This window comes from Podarcis tiliguerta (assembly GCF_965153285.1).
Source record: "Podarcis tiliguerta genome assembly, chromosome: 18".
NCBI classification, from domain to species: Eukaryota; Metazoa; Chordata; class Lepidosauria; order Squamata; family Lacertidae; genus Podarcis; species Podarcis tiliguerta.
The window spans coordinates 749,508-765,084 of record NC_139551.1 but is presented as its reverse complement, the minus strand read 5'-3'; the positions used below and the strand labels follow the sequence as shown (position 1 = coordinate 765,084).

Here is a 15,577-nt window from a genome sequence, read left to right as displayed (position 1 = left end):
ACCAAACCCTTTGAATTGTGCCTGGAAACGTCCTGGGAGCCAATGTAGGTCTTTCAGGACTGGTGTTATATGGTCTCCACTCCCAGTCCCCAATCTGGCTGCCACATTCTGAATTAGTTGCAGTTTCCGGGTCACCTTCCAAGGGAGCCCCACGGAGAGCACATGGCAGTAGTCCAAGCGGGAGAAAACCAGAGCAGGCACCACTCTGGCCACACAGTCTGCAGGCAGGTGGGGTCTCATCCTGCGTCCAAGATGGAGCTGGGAGACAGCCGCCCTGGACACAGAACTGACCTGCGCCTCCATGGATAGCTGTGAGTCCAAAATGACTCCCAGGCTGCACACCTGGTCCTTCGGGGGCACAGCTGCCCCATTCAGGCTGCTCTGTCCCCAGAGGTGCTGAGGCCACTTTCTGGCATGTGACCCCCCCCTCCCGCCCCCTCCAATTGCGGGCAGCGTTCTCCTCCTGCCTCGGATGGCTGGCACCCAGTCGGTCAAGCCAGCTCCAGCTGGTTGAACTACGAACCGAGGGTGGTTAAAGGGCAATTGGTGCCCTTCGATTTACCCTTGCAGAGAACGTAAGAGAAGACTTTGGGGTCCCATCCTGTTATAGGGGCCCCACCTTGAAGCCAGCAAGGCGGACCCCACACAACAACTCCCCCTATCTGCAGTTTGCAGGAACTGGGATTATTGATTATGATTTATTAAACTCGTATACCGCCGGTCTCAGGGTGGTTCACAACATAAAACCAGAATAAAAATTAAAACAAGAATGAGCCCCCCCCCCAAAAAAACACACTCTTAAAGGGCATCGGATGTCAGTCAGCCCAAAGCCTGCTTGAAGGGGAACGGGAAGACGGAACAAGCTTGTTCTCGGATGACCTGAACCAATGGATTCAAAGGGCGAGAAATGGGATTCCGACTCCAGAAAGTTATTCCGAATGTTAGGAGCCGTTTGGCCGTGGGGCTGCCTCCTCCCTTGTTTTTATTTTTAATAGAGGCTGTATGGCCAGGGATTCTTTAGCTGAGGTTCCTGCACTGCCGGGGGTTGGGGTAGATGACCCCTGGGGGTCCTACAATTCTGCGAATCTATGCTAGTCTTATCTAGCAATGGCAGCAGCTTTTAATTCTGCCTGGAGGCCCAAGGCTGTCATATATTATTATTATTATTCAGTTCATTTCTATATGGCTTTATATCTTCCAGAAAAACAATCTCAAAGCTGTTGACAGCACATATAATAATAATTATTATTATTTATACCCCATTACAATCCAGGATAAAAAATAAAACAACTATAACGTATGCAATCGAAGCAACATTAATGAACAGGAAATGAAAACATTACCGTAAAGGTTTCAAAACAAAACATTACAAAGGTCAACTACGGAGGAAGACATTGAACACGGCAAAGTCTACCCCCCAAAAAACCCCGAACGTTTTGGAAGAAAACATTACAGGGTGCCATATATAAAATTTGGGGGTTCCTGAACGATAGGCCGGGTTAGGATTATTTTAGCGCAGGTTGCAAACCGCAAAACGAAAGACAGGAAAACCAAACTGTGCATGAGTAATAAGACTGTTAACCCATTAAGCCGGAGGCTTCCCTGAATGTGGTTTAGCGGTGGAGAAATGGTTTTGAAGACCCGGGTGACAAAAAAGGTTATTTTATGTCTGCCACTACTGCGGCCCGAGTTTCGTTAGCCGCCAAATGGGAAAGGAGGGAGGTCCCAACCAAAGAAGAACGGCAGCTTAAATTGATGGAATATGCGCAGCTTGCAGACGTAATATATTCTATAAGAGAACCAGACGAACGTACGTTTAGAGAAAACTGGATTTTATTGAATATATGGGAAATAACTGCACAGCTGAAAACGCCAGCAGCATTAAGATAAATTCAGGGGGGTAAATAAGCTTTGATGGATGCAATAACGGAATACCGAATGGTACAGTTTTTGTAAAATATGCAGGGATTTATGATATGTAAAATGGAAAGAGGAGAAGGGAAGTCGTTGACAGCTGAAGGATGTAAAAAGGAGCATTTTAAAGTGAAACAGAAAATTTAATAAAAATTATGTAGAAAAAAAGGAAATGGTTTTGAAGAGGAACGAGTGAGGGCCCTTGAGTTTAGCAGGGAGTGTCTTGAGGGGTTAATAACGCGATAAGGCGAAATTAATAAATAACCCGGTTCTGGATCCAGGGCGCACGGTGGCAGAGAGGTTCTGAGTCATGCCCGGCTGATGGGATGCAGGCCAGTGTTGTGAATGGTCATGTGGCGGGTTGGGCAACAGGTTGGGTTTATGGTTAATAGCTTGCATTCTTTTCATATAATTAACCAGCTCCCAGGCAGCCTGGCAAGGAGGGCAAAGTCAGGATTTGCCCAACCGGGCACCTTCCAGATGTTCTGGACTACAATTCCCAGCTGTGTAGGGCAGGTGGGAGTGGTAGTTTTGTTTTGTTTTTAAATTAGATATTTTGTGGTTTTATATCTTGATTTTATTCTGCGAACCGCCCTGAGACCCCCAGGTATAGGGTGGTACAGTGGTACCTTGGGTTACATACGTTTCAGGTTACATACGCTTCAGGTTACAGACTCCGCTAACCCAGGAATAGTACCTCGGGTTAAGAACTTTGCTTCAGGATGAGAACAGAAATCGTGCTCCGGCGGCACGGCAGCAGCAGGAGGCCCCATTAGCTAAAGTGGTGCTTCAGGTTAAGAACAGTTTCAGGTTACGAACGGACCGCCAGAACGAATTAAGTACTTAACCCGAGGTACCACTGTAAATAAATTTAAGCGGGCCCTTGGTTCTCAAACGCCTTGGTTCTCAAACAACTTGGAACCCAAACACTGCAAACCTGGAAGTCAGTGTTCTGGTTTGCGAACATTTTTTGGAAGCCGAACGTGCTCCGTTTTGAGTGTTACGCTGAAGTCAGTCTGTTTTTGCTATTTATTTTGCGTTTTTGTTTTGTTTTTGTGACTGTGTGGAACCCAGTTCAGCTACTGATTGATTTACTGTGTGACTGCAGTACATTGTTTATCGATTTCCTTTTGTGGATCAATGGTCTCGTTAGATAGTAAAATCCACGTTCAATTGCTGCTTTGGTGGTTGTTTTCAAAAGTCTGGGACGGATTAATCCGTTTTGCATTCCTTTCTATGGGAAAGCGCGCCTTGGTTTTGGAACGCTTTGGTTCTGGAAAGGACTTAAGCTTGAGAACCAAGGAACCACTGTAGTAGTAGTAATAGCAATAATAACAATAATAATAATAATGGCATATGTTCTGCGGGCGCTGAGAATAAACACAAGTCAGGCAGCTGAGGTTTCTGTTGTTTTTCTCTCCCTCGGTTGCCAGGAAATCAGTTTGCAAAGGATTTGCAAGTGTTGCAAAGGGCCAAAACAGCCTTAGGTCCCTGCGTTTAAACCCGGCTCCCTTGGGGAAGGAAACTGGAGGAAGCTTCGTGTTTTGGAAGCTCTGAGGCAGACAAAATACAAGGCTTCGCCCGGCGCAGAGTTAAAACCCCTGGAATTTGCCCTCTGGAGAGGCGAGGAGGGCTGGCAGCCTGGACGGCTTTCAAAGAGGATTAGACAAAATTCGCAGAAGAGGAGGCGATCCATAGTTATGTTCTGACGGTCAGTGCGCCTCTGAATGATAAGACATAGAAGCACAGCGTTTCGGAAGGGACCCTACAGGGTCATCTAGTCCAACCCGCTGCAAAGCAGGGGTCTCAACTAAAACATGGCCATCAAACCTCTGCTTCAAAAGCTCCCAGGAAGGAGAATCCATCACCGTCCATCCCACGGTCGAACAGCTCTTACTGTTTAGTCGGAATCTCCTTTATTGTCACTTGAAGCCACGAGTTCGAGTCCTGCCCTCCAGAGCAGGAGAAAACAAGCTTGTTCCCTCTTCCGTGTGAGATATTAGAGGATGGCTCTCCTATCTGCTCTCAGTCTCCTCTTTTCCAGGCTAAACATCCCCAGCTCCTTCGACCGTTCCTCATCAGGTTTCCAGACCCTTGACCATCTCGGTCGCCCTTCTCTGCCCACCTTCCAGCTTGTCCACATCCTTCTTAAAGTGTGGTGCCCAGAACCCTCTCCCCTCCAACACTTTCCCCCCGTCTTGGCTCATCTTACCTCGCAGGGTGGTTGTGTGGAGTGGAAGGGAAGGCAATTAATTAGCAGGATGAGTGCATATGCAACACGTGGTAACGAATGCATGTTGAATCATTAATTGCCCCCTGTTAATTATGCCCGGAGGGGTAGCTTGGTTGGTAGAGCGGGTTGCGAGTTCGAGCCCCACGTTGGGCAAAAGATTCCTGCATTGCAGGGGGCTGGACTAGATTGACTCTCAGGGTCCCTTTCCAACTCTGAATTCATAGATGCACAGCGCCTTGTGTAATTAATCCAGTAATATGTTTCCGCGCCCCCTGCTATTTCCTCACCGCAATCGAATTCTTACTCAGATCAGGCTCCGTTATTCTCATGAATAAAAGCTTAATCCCTCGCGGTTTGGAATAGTTAAGAAATTAACCCCGCATTAATATTGTTACTAATATGTTGTCATATTCCCATGAATAACGTCAAACACCCGCGACCCCTTATGCCCTGCAGATAACCATTCAACCCCATAAACAGAGGTGTCATCAATCTATTCTTCTTTATAGTTAATCTGTTCTTCTTTGTAATTAACAAGCAAATTAACCTGCTGGTATCCTCCTTTATTACAACATGGGTCGGCCACAGTTTGCTGTTCTTGTGAGCTGGTTAATTAACTCCTCACGTCCTATTATTAGCAGTAATTAATACATTTAAATCCTCTTTGCTGTCCTCATCAAGCAATCAGATGCCCTCTTCTCAATTTCTCCGGTCAACAATAAGAGACTTATAGGAAGCTGGCCTATTAATGGGGTGCTTAATTAATAAATCAATTAATAAATGATCAGGCTCCCCCTTTCCCCCAGCTGGAATAGCTAATCCTATGTCTACTCAGAAGTAAGCAGGGCTAGGATTGCAGTCCTGACACATAAATAAATATACTTTCCCGCACTCGCTCATTAGCGATCAGTTCCTAATGACTCAAGCAGTGCCCCTTTGGCCCCCGATTAATTAGCCCATTTGTTTCAATTTCTTACATGGTTACATTTTCTTAACGTTTATTAAGCCCGCCACAGGACCGGAGGTGGCGAGCGCATGTTCGTTAATACGACTACTACTGCCAGCCGTTAATTATTATTAAGGGGAACTGTAGTAATGAGCCAATAATAATAATCAATAAAATAAGGAAAACCAGCTAGCTTCGAAGGGAACCAATCATAATTTCAGGAAATCCACAATTCCTAGCAAGAGGAAACCAATTAGGATGGGTGATATTCAGCTAAGTCGGGTCGGTGCTTATTATGGGATGAGTGCTCTTCACGCCTGAAATTTCGCATTGAAATGCCAGCCAGAATTCCTCCCCCCCACATTTAATCCAGATTTACCTTTTCCGTGGAAAAGCCAATATATTAAACCTTGTGGCGAAAACCCTGTCGGCGGTATTAAGCCCTGGTGAAAGCAGCCCTACTCAGTGTAAACCCATGGATTTGCAGGGAGCCTGCTCAGAGCATGGCAAGCCTTTGCTGTTGCCCCGGAAATCACAGAATCGCAGAGTTGGAAGGGACCCCCCAGGGTCATCCAGTCCAACCCCAGTCAATGAAGGAATCTCGGCTCAGTGAAATTAATCAATAGTGGGTAATATCCTGATAAGCGCATAAGAAACAATGATGATAATAATAATAATAGAAAAATAATGGGGGGGGGTGTCCCCAGGGGACCTGAGTCCCCAAAGCGCATCATTTTATATAACAACATTAATGGCAATAATGTCAATAATAACAGAATTTTCCATGGACGTTGGCGATAATAACAGCAGCAATAATAAGCCACACAAGACCTTTGGGAAAAATAGCCCCCACCCCCAGATGGTTCTGTAATAATAATAATAATAATAATTTTTATTTATATCCCGTCCTCCCCAGCCGAAGCCGGGCTCAGGGTGGCTAACAACAAGAAAATAATGCAACATGCTAAAAACCTTTCATTACAAAAATTAATTAAAATCAAATTGATGGCAACCATTAAGGAAAAATTCTGTGCAGATTGCCAAAGGAGGGAGTCAGGCTGCGCCCTGCAGTCCTTCCAACAATAGTAAGAGTAGTAATAGTAATAGCCAACCAGCACAAAGATGATAATAACCCTAATTTCCATAATAATGGAAGCCACCCAGGAGGCTGCTAGTGGTGATAATGACAGCCATAATAAGGAAGAAAGGCACCAGAGACCTTTGGGGGGAAAGGGCGACCTAGGAGCTGAACTACTGAGAATAATGGTAATGATTTCAATAATGGTAGAAGCCACCAAGGAAGGCGGTAGCGATAATAACAACAGTAATAACAATAACAGTAATAATAACAACAGTAATAATAATAATGACGACGATAATGAATAAAGGTACCAAAAACCTTTGATGATGATGATGATGAAAGGTACCAAAAACCTTTGGAGGAGGAGGAGGAGTAATAACTATATGGGATGTTAATAATAATAATAGCAGTAATAATAATGAAAGCCGCTGAAGACCTTTGGAGAAAATAGCCGCCACCCTCACCCCCCAGATGGTTGTGGTTCTGCAGCTGTTCTTCTCCTTCCAACAATAGTAATAATAATAGTAGTAATTGTTATTATTATTATTATTGCCATCTGGGATGTTAATAATAACAATAGCAGTTATAATAATAATAGTAGCAAGCTGGGTTGTTAATAATAGCAATAGCAGTTACAATAATGGCCAGCTGGGGTGTTAGTAATAATAGTAGCAGTTATAATAATAATAATAGCCAGCTGGGCTATTAGTGATAATAATAGCAATAATAATAGCCAGCTGGGGCGTTAGTAATAATAATAGCAGTAATAATAATAGCCCCCAGGAGGACGTTCGTGAACATAACCACAGCAATCATAATAATAATGAAAGACCTTTTTTGTGGGGGGGGGGAGCTGACTAAATAATAATAATAATAGTAATGATACTACTAGTCATACGTGGGGCTGAGGGGCGTCCCTTTTCCCTCCTCCTCCTCTCCGGGGTCTCCTCGTGAGGAGCCTACTCGGGGGGGGGGCTCCCTCCCCGTCTCCTCCTCCCTCCGCGTCCCTCCTCCTCCGGGGAGGAGGCTTGTTTACCGGCGGCCTCGGCGGCCTGGAGCTCGGGGCCTGGCGAAGGAGGAGGCGGGCCTGCGACGCCGACGCCGCCGCGGCCTCTTGCGCGCCTCGGGAGAAGCAGCAGCAGCAGCGTCGCCTTCGCCTTCTTCTTCTTCGCCGCCCGCGAGGGAAAGAGGAGAAGGGAGGCCTCGTCGTCCTCCTCGCCGGGTCTCGGGTGCCCCGCCATCATGCCCCTTCCCGGCGGGCGGCGGGGGGCGCCTTCGGGGCTCCTCGCCTTGCTCGCCCTCGCCCTCCTGGCCGGAGGGGGCCTCGCAGAGAGTGAGTGCGGGGAGCAGAAAGGGGAGTGGGGGGGACCTCTCAGGTGGGGGGATATAGGGGGTAACGAATAGGAGGGAGGGAGAAAATCGAGGGGCTCCTGAGGTCGGGGGGGGTGCAGAAGGGGAGAGAGGGGGAGGATATGGGGGGCGAAGGGGTGGGGAATAGGAGGGGTGGGGGAGCAGGACAGGGGGGTGCAGAAAGGCGAGTGAGAGGGATATGGGGTGGGGGGTAAGGGTAATCGTAGGATCGTAGGATATAGGGGGGAATAGGGGGTAACGAATAGGAGGGAGGGAGAAAATCGAGGGGCTCCAGAGGTGGGGGGGTGCAGAAGGGGAGAGAGAGAGGAGGGATATGGGGGGCGAAGGGGTGGGGGATATAGGGGGAATAGGACAGGAGGGGGCGAGTGGGGTAGGATATGGGGTGGGGGGGTGAAGGGAAGAGATAGGGAGTGGGGGTATGGGGCTGAGGGGTGGGGGGAGCAGGACAGGAGGGTGCAGAAAGGCGAGTGGGGGGATATGGGGGGGAAACAGTAATCGTAGGGCTCCTCAGGTGGGAGGATATGGGGGACATAGGGGGTGGACGGGAGGGGGTAATGTGCAGGAGGGAGGGAGAAAATCGAGGGGCTCCTGATGTGGGGGGTGCAGAAGGGGAGAGAGGGGGGATATGGGGAGGGAATAGGGGTGCACAGACAGGAGGGGGGAAATAAAGGGCTCCTGAGGTGGAGTGGGGGGTGAATGGGGTAGAGGGAGAATAGGGGGGCAGGTATAGGGGGTGGGGGTGAATGGACAGGAGGGAGAGAGAATCGAGGGGCTCCTGGGGTGGGGGGTGAAGGGTCAGTGAGTTGTGGGGTGGGCCCTTCACTGCAGGTATCAGGAGAAAACCAGCCTTGGCTTTTGCAGCTCAGCCCCCCAATGGGGGACCTCAAAACCTTGCTTCCTGGACCTGGCCCCTCTTTGTATCTCTGCCCCATAGCGGACCTCAAGGGGCCCCGACTGGGCTGCAGAAGCCAAGCCCAGGGGCCTGGCAGCCGATTGGAGGCCTCTGGGGGTGGGGCTCCCAACATCTGGCCGCACTTGCTGGAGGGCGCGTGGGGAGGAGAGGAGGCCTCTGGGGTGCCCCCCCAGTAGTTATGGGGAGTTCTGCCTGGTGGGGGGGCTTCTGGGGCGACTGCAGTGCGTTAATCGGGATGCTGGGGGTTGTATTGGGGGACGGAGTGATTTTGGATGGCTTGGAGTTGCGCTCAGGAGTGTTTGCAATGCGTTTAGCAACCACTTGGTAGAATCCGAGAATTTGCAGAGTTTCAATGGACGCCAAATGTCACTCGGCCCGACCCCTTGCAAGGTTTTGCCCAACGTGGGGCTCGGACCCATGGCCCTGCCTCTCTTTACCAGCTCAACTAGACTTACAATTTTCCTTGAAAGGGGGTAACCGTTCAAGACTGGGGTGGTGTTGGTGGTGGTGGTGCCCATCTGTGTGTCTGCGATGCGCTTGGCAGTAGTGGAAGACTTAAAACGTAATGGTCAAGATTGTAGCCGACGTAAATTGGAATGGCGAGAGGAGACTTGATTGCAAGGCATTGATTAATGGAAGCGCTGCCAGTTGAGGAGACTGGGGTCGCCTTGGCGGGCCGCTCACCCAGATCTTGGGGGGCTGCAACTGGGGAGCGGTTGTGGAAATTTCATTCATCGTGACATTCAGGGAAGAAGGCTTCTGGTGCGGAACAGGAGGAGAAGGAGATCACAGAGAAGCTCCTCTTTTTATTTATTCTATCGTAACTTTGTATTAATGGAATGTTTTTCTACGTAACTATGTGTCCTTGTAGTGCTCTGTTTAAGTTCTCCGCTGTGGCTGCTGCTCCTCTGAGACGTATCAATTAACTAACAAAAAAGAGTAGTAGATTGAAATCACAACCGAAGGCGGGACGTTCAGGGAAGTCCTCTGGGGTGATTTTTCGGTATCGCAAATAGTAGTAGCAGAAGATTTAGATCCTAATGACAGGGTGTGTCTAGAGAAGAGACCGCTGGGCTGATTGCTCCCTTTACTACTGGTAGTATTACCGGGAGTAGCCTCAATTATAATAGTAGACGGCACGTGAAGAGGATAGACCTCTGGGCTGATGCTTTTCTCTTCCCCCATAATAGGAGTGGCCATGATTCGCGTTCTTGACTTGTCGAGAGTTTGTTTTATTGATATAAGCAGTATTACGGTGGCACGCTAGCAGTAACAGTGGTGGGCGTTATTCTAGTATCTGCATAAATAGAATTGGTAGTAGCAGCCTCGACGTGTGGTCTACTCAGAATCCACTGGTCCTGAGTGGGGTTTGCTTCGGGGTCAGCGTGTGTGGGCTTGCGTCACCCGTAACTAGCTAGTAAATAGCAGAATTAGAATTAATCATAACAGTGCCAGGTGATTGGAAAGGAGCCGTTTGGGATTATGCCCTCTCTTCTTGTGGTAGTTATGACTTTTGTACTTGCCTGGAGGGCGTTGATTAATAAGCTTTAATGAAACTGATAAGAGTAGAAATAATAGTAATAATAATAATAGGAATGGAGAGCAGATCTCTAGAATTATTCTCTCCTGCATTTGGACGCAAGACTTGTTATGTGCCTGGAGATTTTTATATGCTTCACAAAGCAAGTTTCCTTTAGTTAGTTATCAAAAGCATCTGTACGCCACTTAGCATCCAAAAGTATTGAAGCAGTTGTACGAGATGACGGGAAGGCATTCAGGCGAAATAAAATAACATAAAACGTAGTTTAGGCTTCATAAGCCGCTAGGAGGGCAGGGCGGCATCTGTGATGTGTCACCAGCTAAACATCACGGCAGACCGATAGATCGCGATGTCCGGAATAAGGATGGAGGAGAGGGGAGCCTGGGTACAAAAAGAAAAGTCGTTGGCATGCTCTGAAAGTGTAAGATCGTTGGCTGATGCCTCTGAATGTCAGAGGGAAGGTGGTTCCCGCGCGTGTCTCTTTTTAAGGCGTCACGCGGGACGTGGAGACAATTGCATAAAAGCGAAAACATCACAAGGAAAAGCTGTATTACGCTGAAACCGTAACAAGGCGGAAGAGGCGGCGGGCACGAAAGCAGGCATGAGATAATAAACAGATCGCGCTTATCTTCCCGGAGGCCTCCTTCTCCACGCATCCTGACCATCGATAACAGCAATTAAGTGCCACACTGGATTCCGTGGCCCGGTTGGCATGCCAGGGCCGTGGTTCTGTTGCAGATGGCATCTCCAGGCAGGGCTGAAAAAGCTTTCCCCCACAACCCCTGGGCAGCTCCTGTCGGTCAGCGCAGGAGACATTGCTGAGATAGATGGACCCCCTTGGCCAGCCGCTTGCAGGAGGGAGGCGATTCTGCTCCCAAGGCAGCTTCCTGCTGAAACCGGTGCTTCGTTTGGACCCATGAGGACTTGAACCTTGGCTTGTTTGTAAGGAAAGGACCGTCTCTGGGGGCAGAGCAGCTGGGAGAAGGAAATGGAGGAGAGGGACTGGCCCAGCGCTCCTTGCTTTGCTAAGAGTTGGCGTAAGAGTTTTTGGGGGGGTCCTTCCCCCTTCTGCCACGCCGAGGCACCATGTCGGAGCTAATTGCTCTTACGTTGGTTCAGCACCTGGCAACGATCATTAAAATTTCAGGAAAAAATATCTGGCAGAAATCCTGGAGAGAGCTGCTGCCAGCCAGTGCAGGCAGTATTGAGCTAGGTGGGGTCAGTGGCCCTGGCTCTGCGCAAGGCAGTTCCCTCTGTAGCTCCCAGATTTCGGGGGAAGGCGCTCCCTTTTAAGCTGGAAGATACACACATCAGCGAGGGTTTCATTGTCTAGGAGAGAAAATATATACGAAACAGTCTGTGGGGAGCAGCGCTGGTGTGGGTCTGTGCTGACCTACAGGTTGGGCAGGCTGTTATTTGGGGCTGTGTTTGAGCTGTGTGGGGCCAGTCTGTTCTCCCTCTGTGCCTCGTGGCTCCTGGGCAGTTGCATCACTTCTTGCGATGTGTTTTGGGATGTATTTTGGTCGCGGAGACCCTGGCGATGTCGGGTTCCTAGAACCAGGCCTGAAAGAGCGTTGCCGGCAGCGGGGGGGCTTTTATTTGGAGCAGCGGCTTAATAACAACAGGAAGAAAGACACCTGTTGACGAGATGAATCACCTGGAAGCTGGCTTATCAGAACTCTCCCGTTTCCAGGCCAAAGTTCCTTGCTTTGCGTAGGGACGGTCTCTCGCGTATTAGCAGGGATCGTTCTGTTTGGCGGGGGCCGCTGATTTGCCGTCTCTCTCTGTGCTTGATGCAAGCAGCTGCCATTATCCCCAATCAAAACACGAAGCAGCAGCCGTTGTGTTTGCTCTCCGCCATCGGGGCCGCTTCCGCGAAACACGCTCTTTTATATTCCGTTCCTCGTCGGCCTTCCTCCCCAGCAGCACATTCTGCCAGGCAATCTCTCTCTGCCTCTCGTTTCCAGAGAAGCGGAAGGAGGAAGAAAGGGGTTCTCCTCAGGAGGGGACCAAGTCCGAAAATCTCTCTTAATCTAGTATTGTGCATGTGTCAGGCTCCCAGCTGAAACGGCCTGTTTGTTCAGCCTGTAAAACTCTGGGGCCTGTGCCCTCTCTGGCCCCTTCCCTCCCACAATTTCCTGGGACCGGCGTTTCCAATTTTGCACATTCGACTTCTCAGGCCGGACTGGTTCTGCCCATGCAAAACCCAGAGATGGGCATCACTTTCAGGAAAAAGACGTGGCTTGCCTTACCTCTCCTGGGAGGGCGGAATTATTATTTTTTGGGAGGGGGAGGTGCAAATTTAATACAGCCCTCTACCATTTGGAATGGGAGAAAGAAAGAAAGAAAGAAAGAAAGAAAGAAAGAAAGAAAGACCATTGGAACCTTATTTTCGTCTGGTTTCATAGTTTTGTAGTAACCCCTCCCTGGAACCTTATGGCGACAGATGGGATAAAAAAATAATAATTTTGTAAGTAAATAAACACAGTCAGTTTGGAAGCAGTTAGGCATTGCAGTGCCAAACAAGCACCCCATAATAACTGGAGGTGGCCGTTATACTCTGCACAGTTTTCATTCTTCCCCTTCTCTCTTTTTCCCAGTTGTACATTCTTTGGTTTTTCCCCCCGTGTTAGAAAAAAACGAGGCGGTTGATCTGAGAAATGCATTTGGCAACCTCGGACGTGACCTAAGCCATTTTCTGAAATGCGTTCCTTGAAAGCGCTGGAAAACAAAACTCTTATTCTTCTGGACGGGGCTAAGGATTGTTTTAGTTGTTTTAGTTGTTGGGTTTTTTTCTTACCCCGGATACGGGGGGTTGTTTTTTGTGTAGGGAAGCCCCGTGCTTTTGAGATCCCAAAAGTTGGTTTCTTAAGTGCAAGTGGGAGGCTTTGCAGAGAGAGGAAAAAGAAGTTTTGGTTTTCCCTGGCTCTTACTACATAGCCAGAATGCAAGGAGCTCAGACTTGTGAAAGCTGCCTTGTGTAACGTCCATCCATCCAGCTTGATATAGGCTACACTGGCTGGCAGCAGCTGCTTTTCAGTGGGGAACATTCCCCCGCCCGGTGCTGAGCAACATCACAACAGGTTTTGAACATGAGAGACGAGGGGAGACAGTTCCTTGAGTTTCCCCCGTCTGCTGCGAGTGCACACGCAGTGAGGTTACTCGCGAGCAAGTGACTTCTGACCCAGCTGCTGGCCGTGTTTACGTGCATCCAAGTTAAAGTTTGACATCGCGCGCTGCAATGCTTAACCGGGGGATAACTAGGAACACGGCTGTTTTCTCCACGCTTAAGCAGAGGCCGTGTGGGTCGCGCCGCCTTCCAGGCCTCCCCACAAGCGTTTCTCAAACGGGTCCCGAACTGCTGCTGTCCCTCCCCTCAAAAACCGCCCACTGTACCAGTCCCCCAAACGGCTTCTCTGGACTGTGGCATTTGGAACACAGAGGGGTATAATTGTGTCTATATATCCGTCCTTTGGCTATATATAAAAGCGGGCGTCGAAGCGGCCACATTTGTGCAAGCGTTATTCCATGCAAAACACGGAGCGGCGTTCTGGGGCTTGGGGGTGCGCCAACAGACGTTTTTTGAGACTGCTCTTCTGCCAGACTTCCCTCCCGTAGAGGCGCGCAGCAGGCTGCCAGCCCGTGCGGAATGGCAGGGTGTGTGTCCTTGTTTTGAAAGTGCTGCCCTGAAACATGGAGCAGAAATGGAAATAATAGAAAGCAGCGATGAACAAGGGTTGGCCGGCCCTCTTGCAGGTTCTGTTCTCGGTGGCGCCTCTGCTGCCGCGTCAGTGTGGGCAATATGGAGCTTGTTAGAATATCGGTAGCTTCTTCCGTCCTTATTTCAGTCTGACGATGAGGACTGGCATCTTGCTTTGCATTTAAGGGAAGGAGCAGGGCTTTGTATGCCTAGCAGGTCCCGGGTTCATTCCCTCTGCCGGGATTCCCCCCGCAGGGAACCCTTGCTGCCAGTCAGTGCTGCCAACACTGGCTTCAGTGGACCTCGGTAGTCTGGCTGCCCAAGGCCCCTTTCCTGGGCTCCTGAGATGGCAGTGATGCGAAGAAAGGCTTGTTACGCAACCTCATGTCCTTGCCAAAGCCGTGTGCTCACCCCGCAAGGCAGGCTTCGCCAACCTGGTGCCCTCCGGGCGCTCTGGAGTGCAGCCCCCCCCCCCCGACCCCAGGGTTTTTTAGTCCAAAACCTCTGGAGGAGAGGGCACCAAGCTGGCAAAGGCCCCCCAGAGCCCCCCCACACGACAGCTGTGCAAGAGGCGCCGACTCCCCTCTCGGGACTCCCAGTTCAAACCAACCCAGGGTGTAAAGAGCCACACGCCCTTCGCTGCCTCATTAACGATACTGTAAAAGTGGAGGCTTTAAACGGAGACCTGGGTACAATTCAATAAAACTTTCCCACTGAGTTTGGTTTGTTTGGTTTCTGTTTTTTAAGGCCCTTCGGAGAACTCTTGTAAAGAGAGAGAAAGAAAGAAAGAAAGAAAGAAAGAAAGAAAGAAAGAAAGAAAGAAAAGCATTAGTGGGATCTGTCCTGTCTGCAGCCTACTTGGAGAAATCACAGCAGCGTTGCATTTCTCAAATGTTAAGAAATATTTTCTTTTATATTTGAGACAGCCTTCTTCCCCCAAATGTTTCATGCAGCTTTCACCAACCTGCTTGGGACCACTACTACTACCATCAACCCCTGTCGGGTAACCAGGTTGAGAAAAGCTGATTTAACAGGGGGAAGGAACCAAAGGGTGTGCGTGGGTCCCTCTCCTCCCCATCCTACCCCCGGGCACGTGCCCCAGCATCATTCCCTGCGAACTGTAACTAGGCAAGCAGAGGAGAGTCAGTCTGCCAAAAAGATTGCGCCGGTTTCTTTCATTTAGAGGGCTAGCCAGCCCCTGGGGCGCAGAACCTCTCACCGTTCGCAGTATCGAGTCTCCTCAGTCTCCTCTTCTGTTTTTGCCAGGCCCCATCCTTAGTCGCTTGGCATCTGCCCACGTCAGGAGGCAAGGCAAGAGGGGCGAAGTCAGACCGCTGGAGAGTCGCGGCGCCTGCTGTGGCTGTTTCATGCTGGGAGAATCCTGGGAATTGTAGTTTGTTGTGGGCGCCGGTAGTTCTTAGGAGGCCCGTGTTCCCGTCATCGCAGAGTTGAATTTCCCTGTGTGGGGAAGAGGGGCTGGCTCTTTAAAGGCACACGAAAGAACAGAAGATCTCTCTGGGTCAGGCCGGCGGCTCTTCTCGCAGAGATGCGTGTGCGAAACCTGCACGTTGAGCACAAGAGCCCTCTCTCCCCTCCTGCCCTTTCCAGCAAGTGCTGTTCGTAAGCATTTGGCTCCCGGTGGAGTTCAGGGTCAGGTTCAAGGTGCTGGTATTGATCTTTAAAGCCCTATAGGGCCTAGGACCCTCGTACCTACGGGACCGCCTCTCCTGGTATGCCCCACTGAGGACCTTAAGGTCCATATATAGCAACACCCTAGTGGTCCCGGGCCCTAAGGAAGTTAGATTGGCTTCAACCAGAGCCAGGGCCTTCTCAACACTGGCTCCAGCCTGGTGGAACGCTCTGCCTCATGAGACCGGGG

The 15,577-nt window shown here is 49.8% G+C and overlaps 1 protein-coding gene and 1 long non-coding RNA gene across 3 annotated transcripts in view; both read left to right on the top strand.

The window, feature by feature from the left end:
* The first annotated feature begins 6,947 nt into the window (after positions 1–6,947).
* INSR (insulin receptor) overlaps positions 6,948–15,577 on the top strand; it is a 58,140-nt gene continuing 49,510 nt past the window's right edge. The window contains exon 1 of one of the 2 annotated variants that reach the window (XM_083421372.1): positions 6,948–7,507. In XM_083421372.1, the coding sequence (XP_083277498.1) occupies positions 7,417–7,507 (91 nt within the window). In that variant the 5' untranslated portion in view covers positions 6,948–7,416. Of the gene's footprint in view, positions 7,508–8,621; positions 8,680–15,577 lie in introns of those variants that run through there. The other variant, XM_083421373.1, reaches the window with a different exon arrangement.
* Positions 9,355–14,523, top strand: LOC310668691. Its single transcript, XR_014506799.1, has 2 exons — positions 9,355–10,724; positions 10,765–14,523. It is a non-coding gene; the product is annotated as an uncharacterized lncRNA (long non-coding RNA).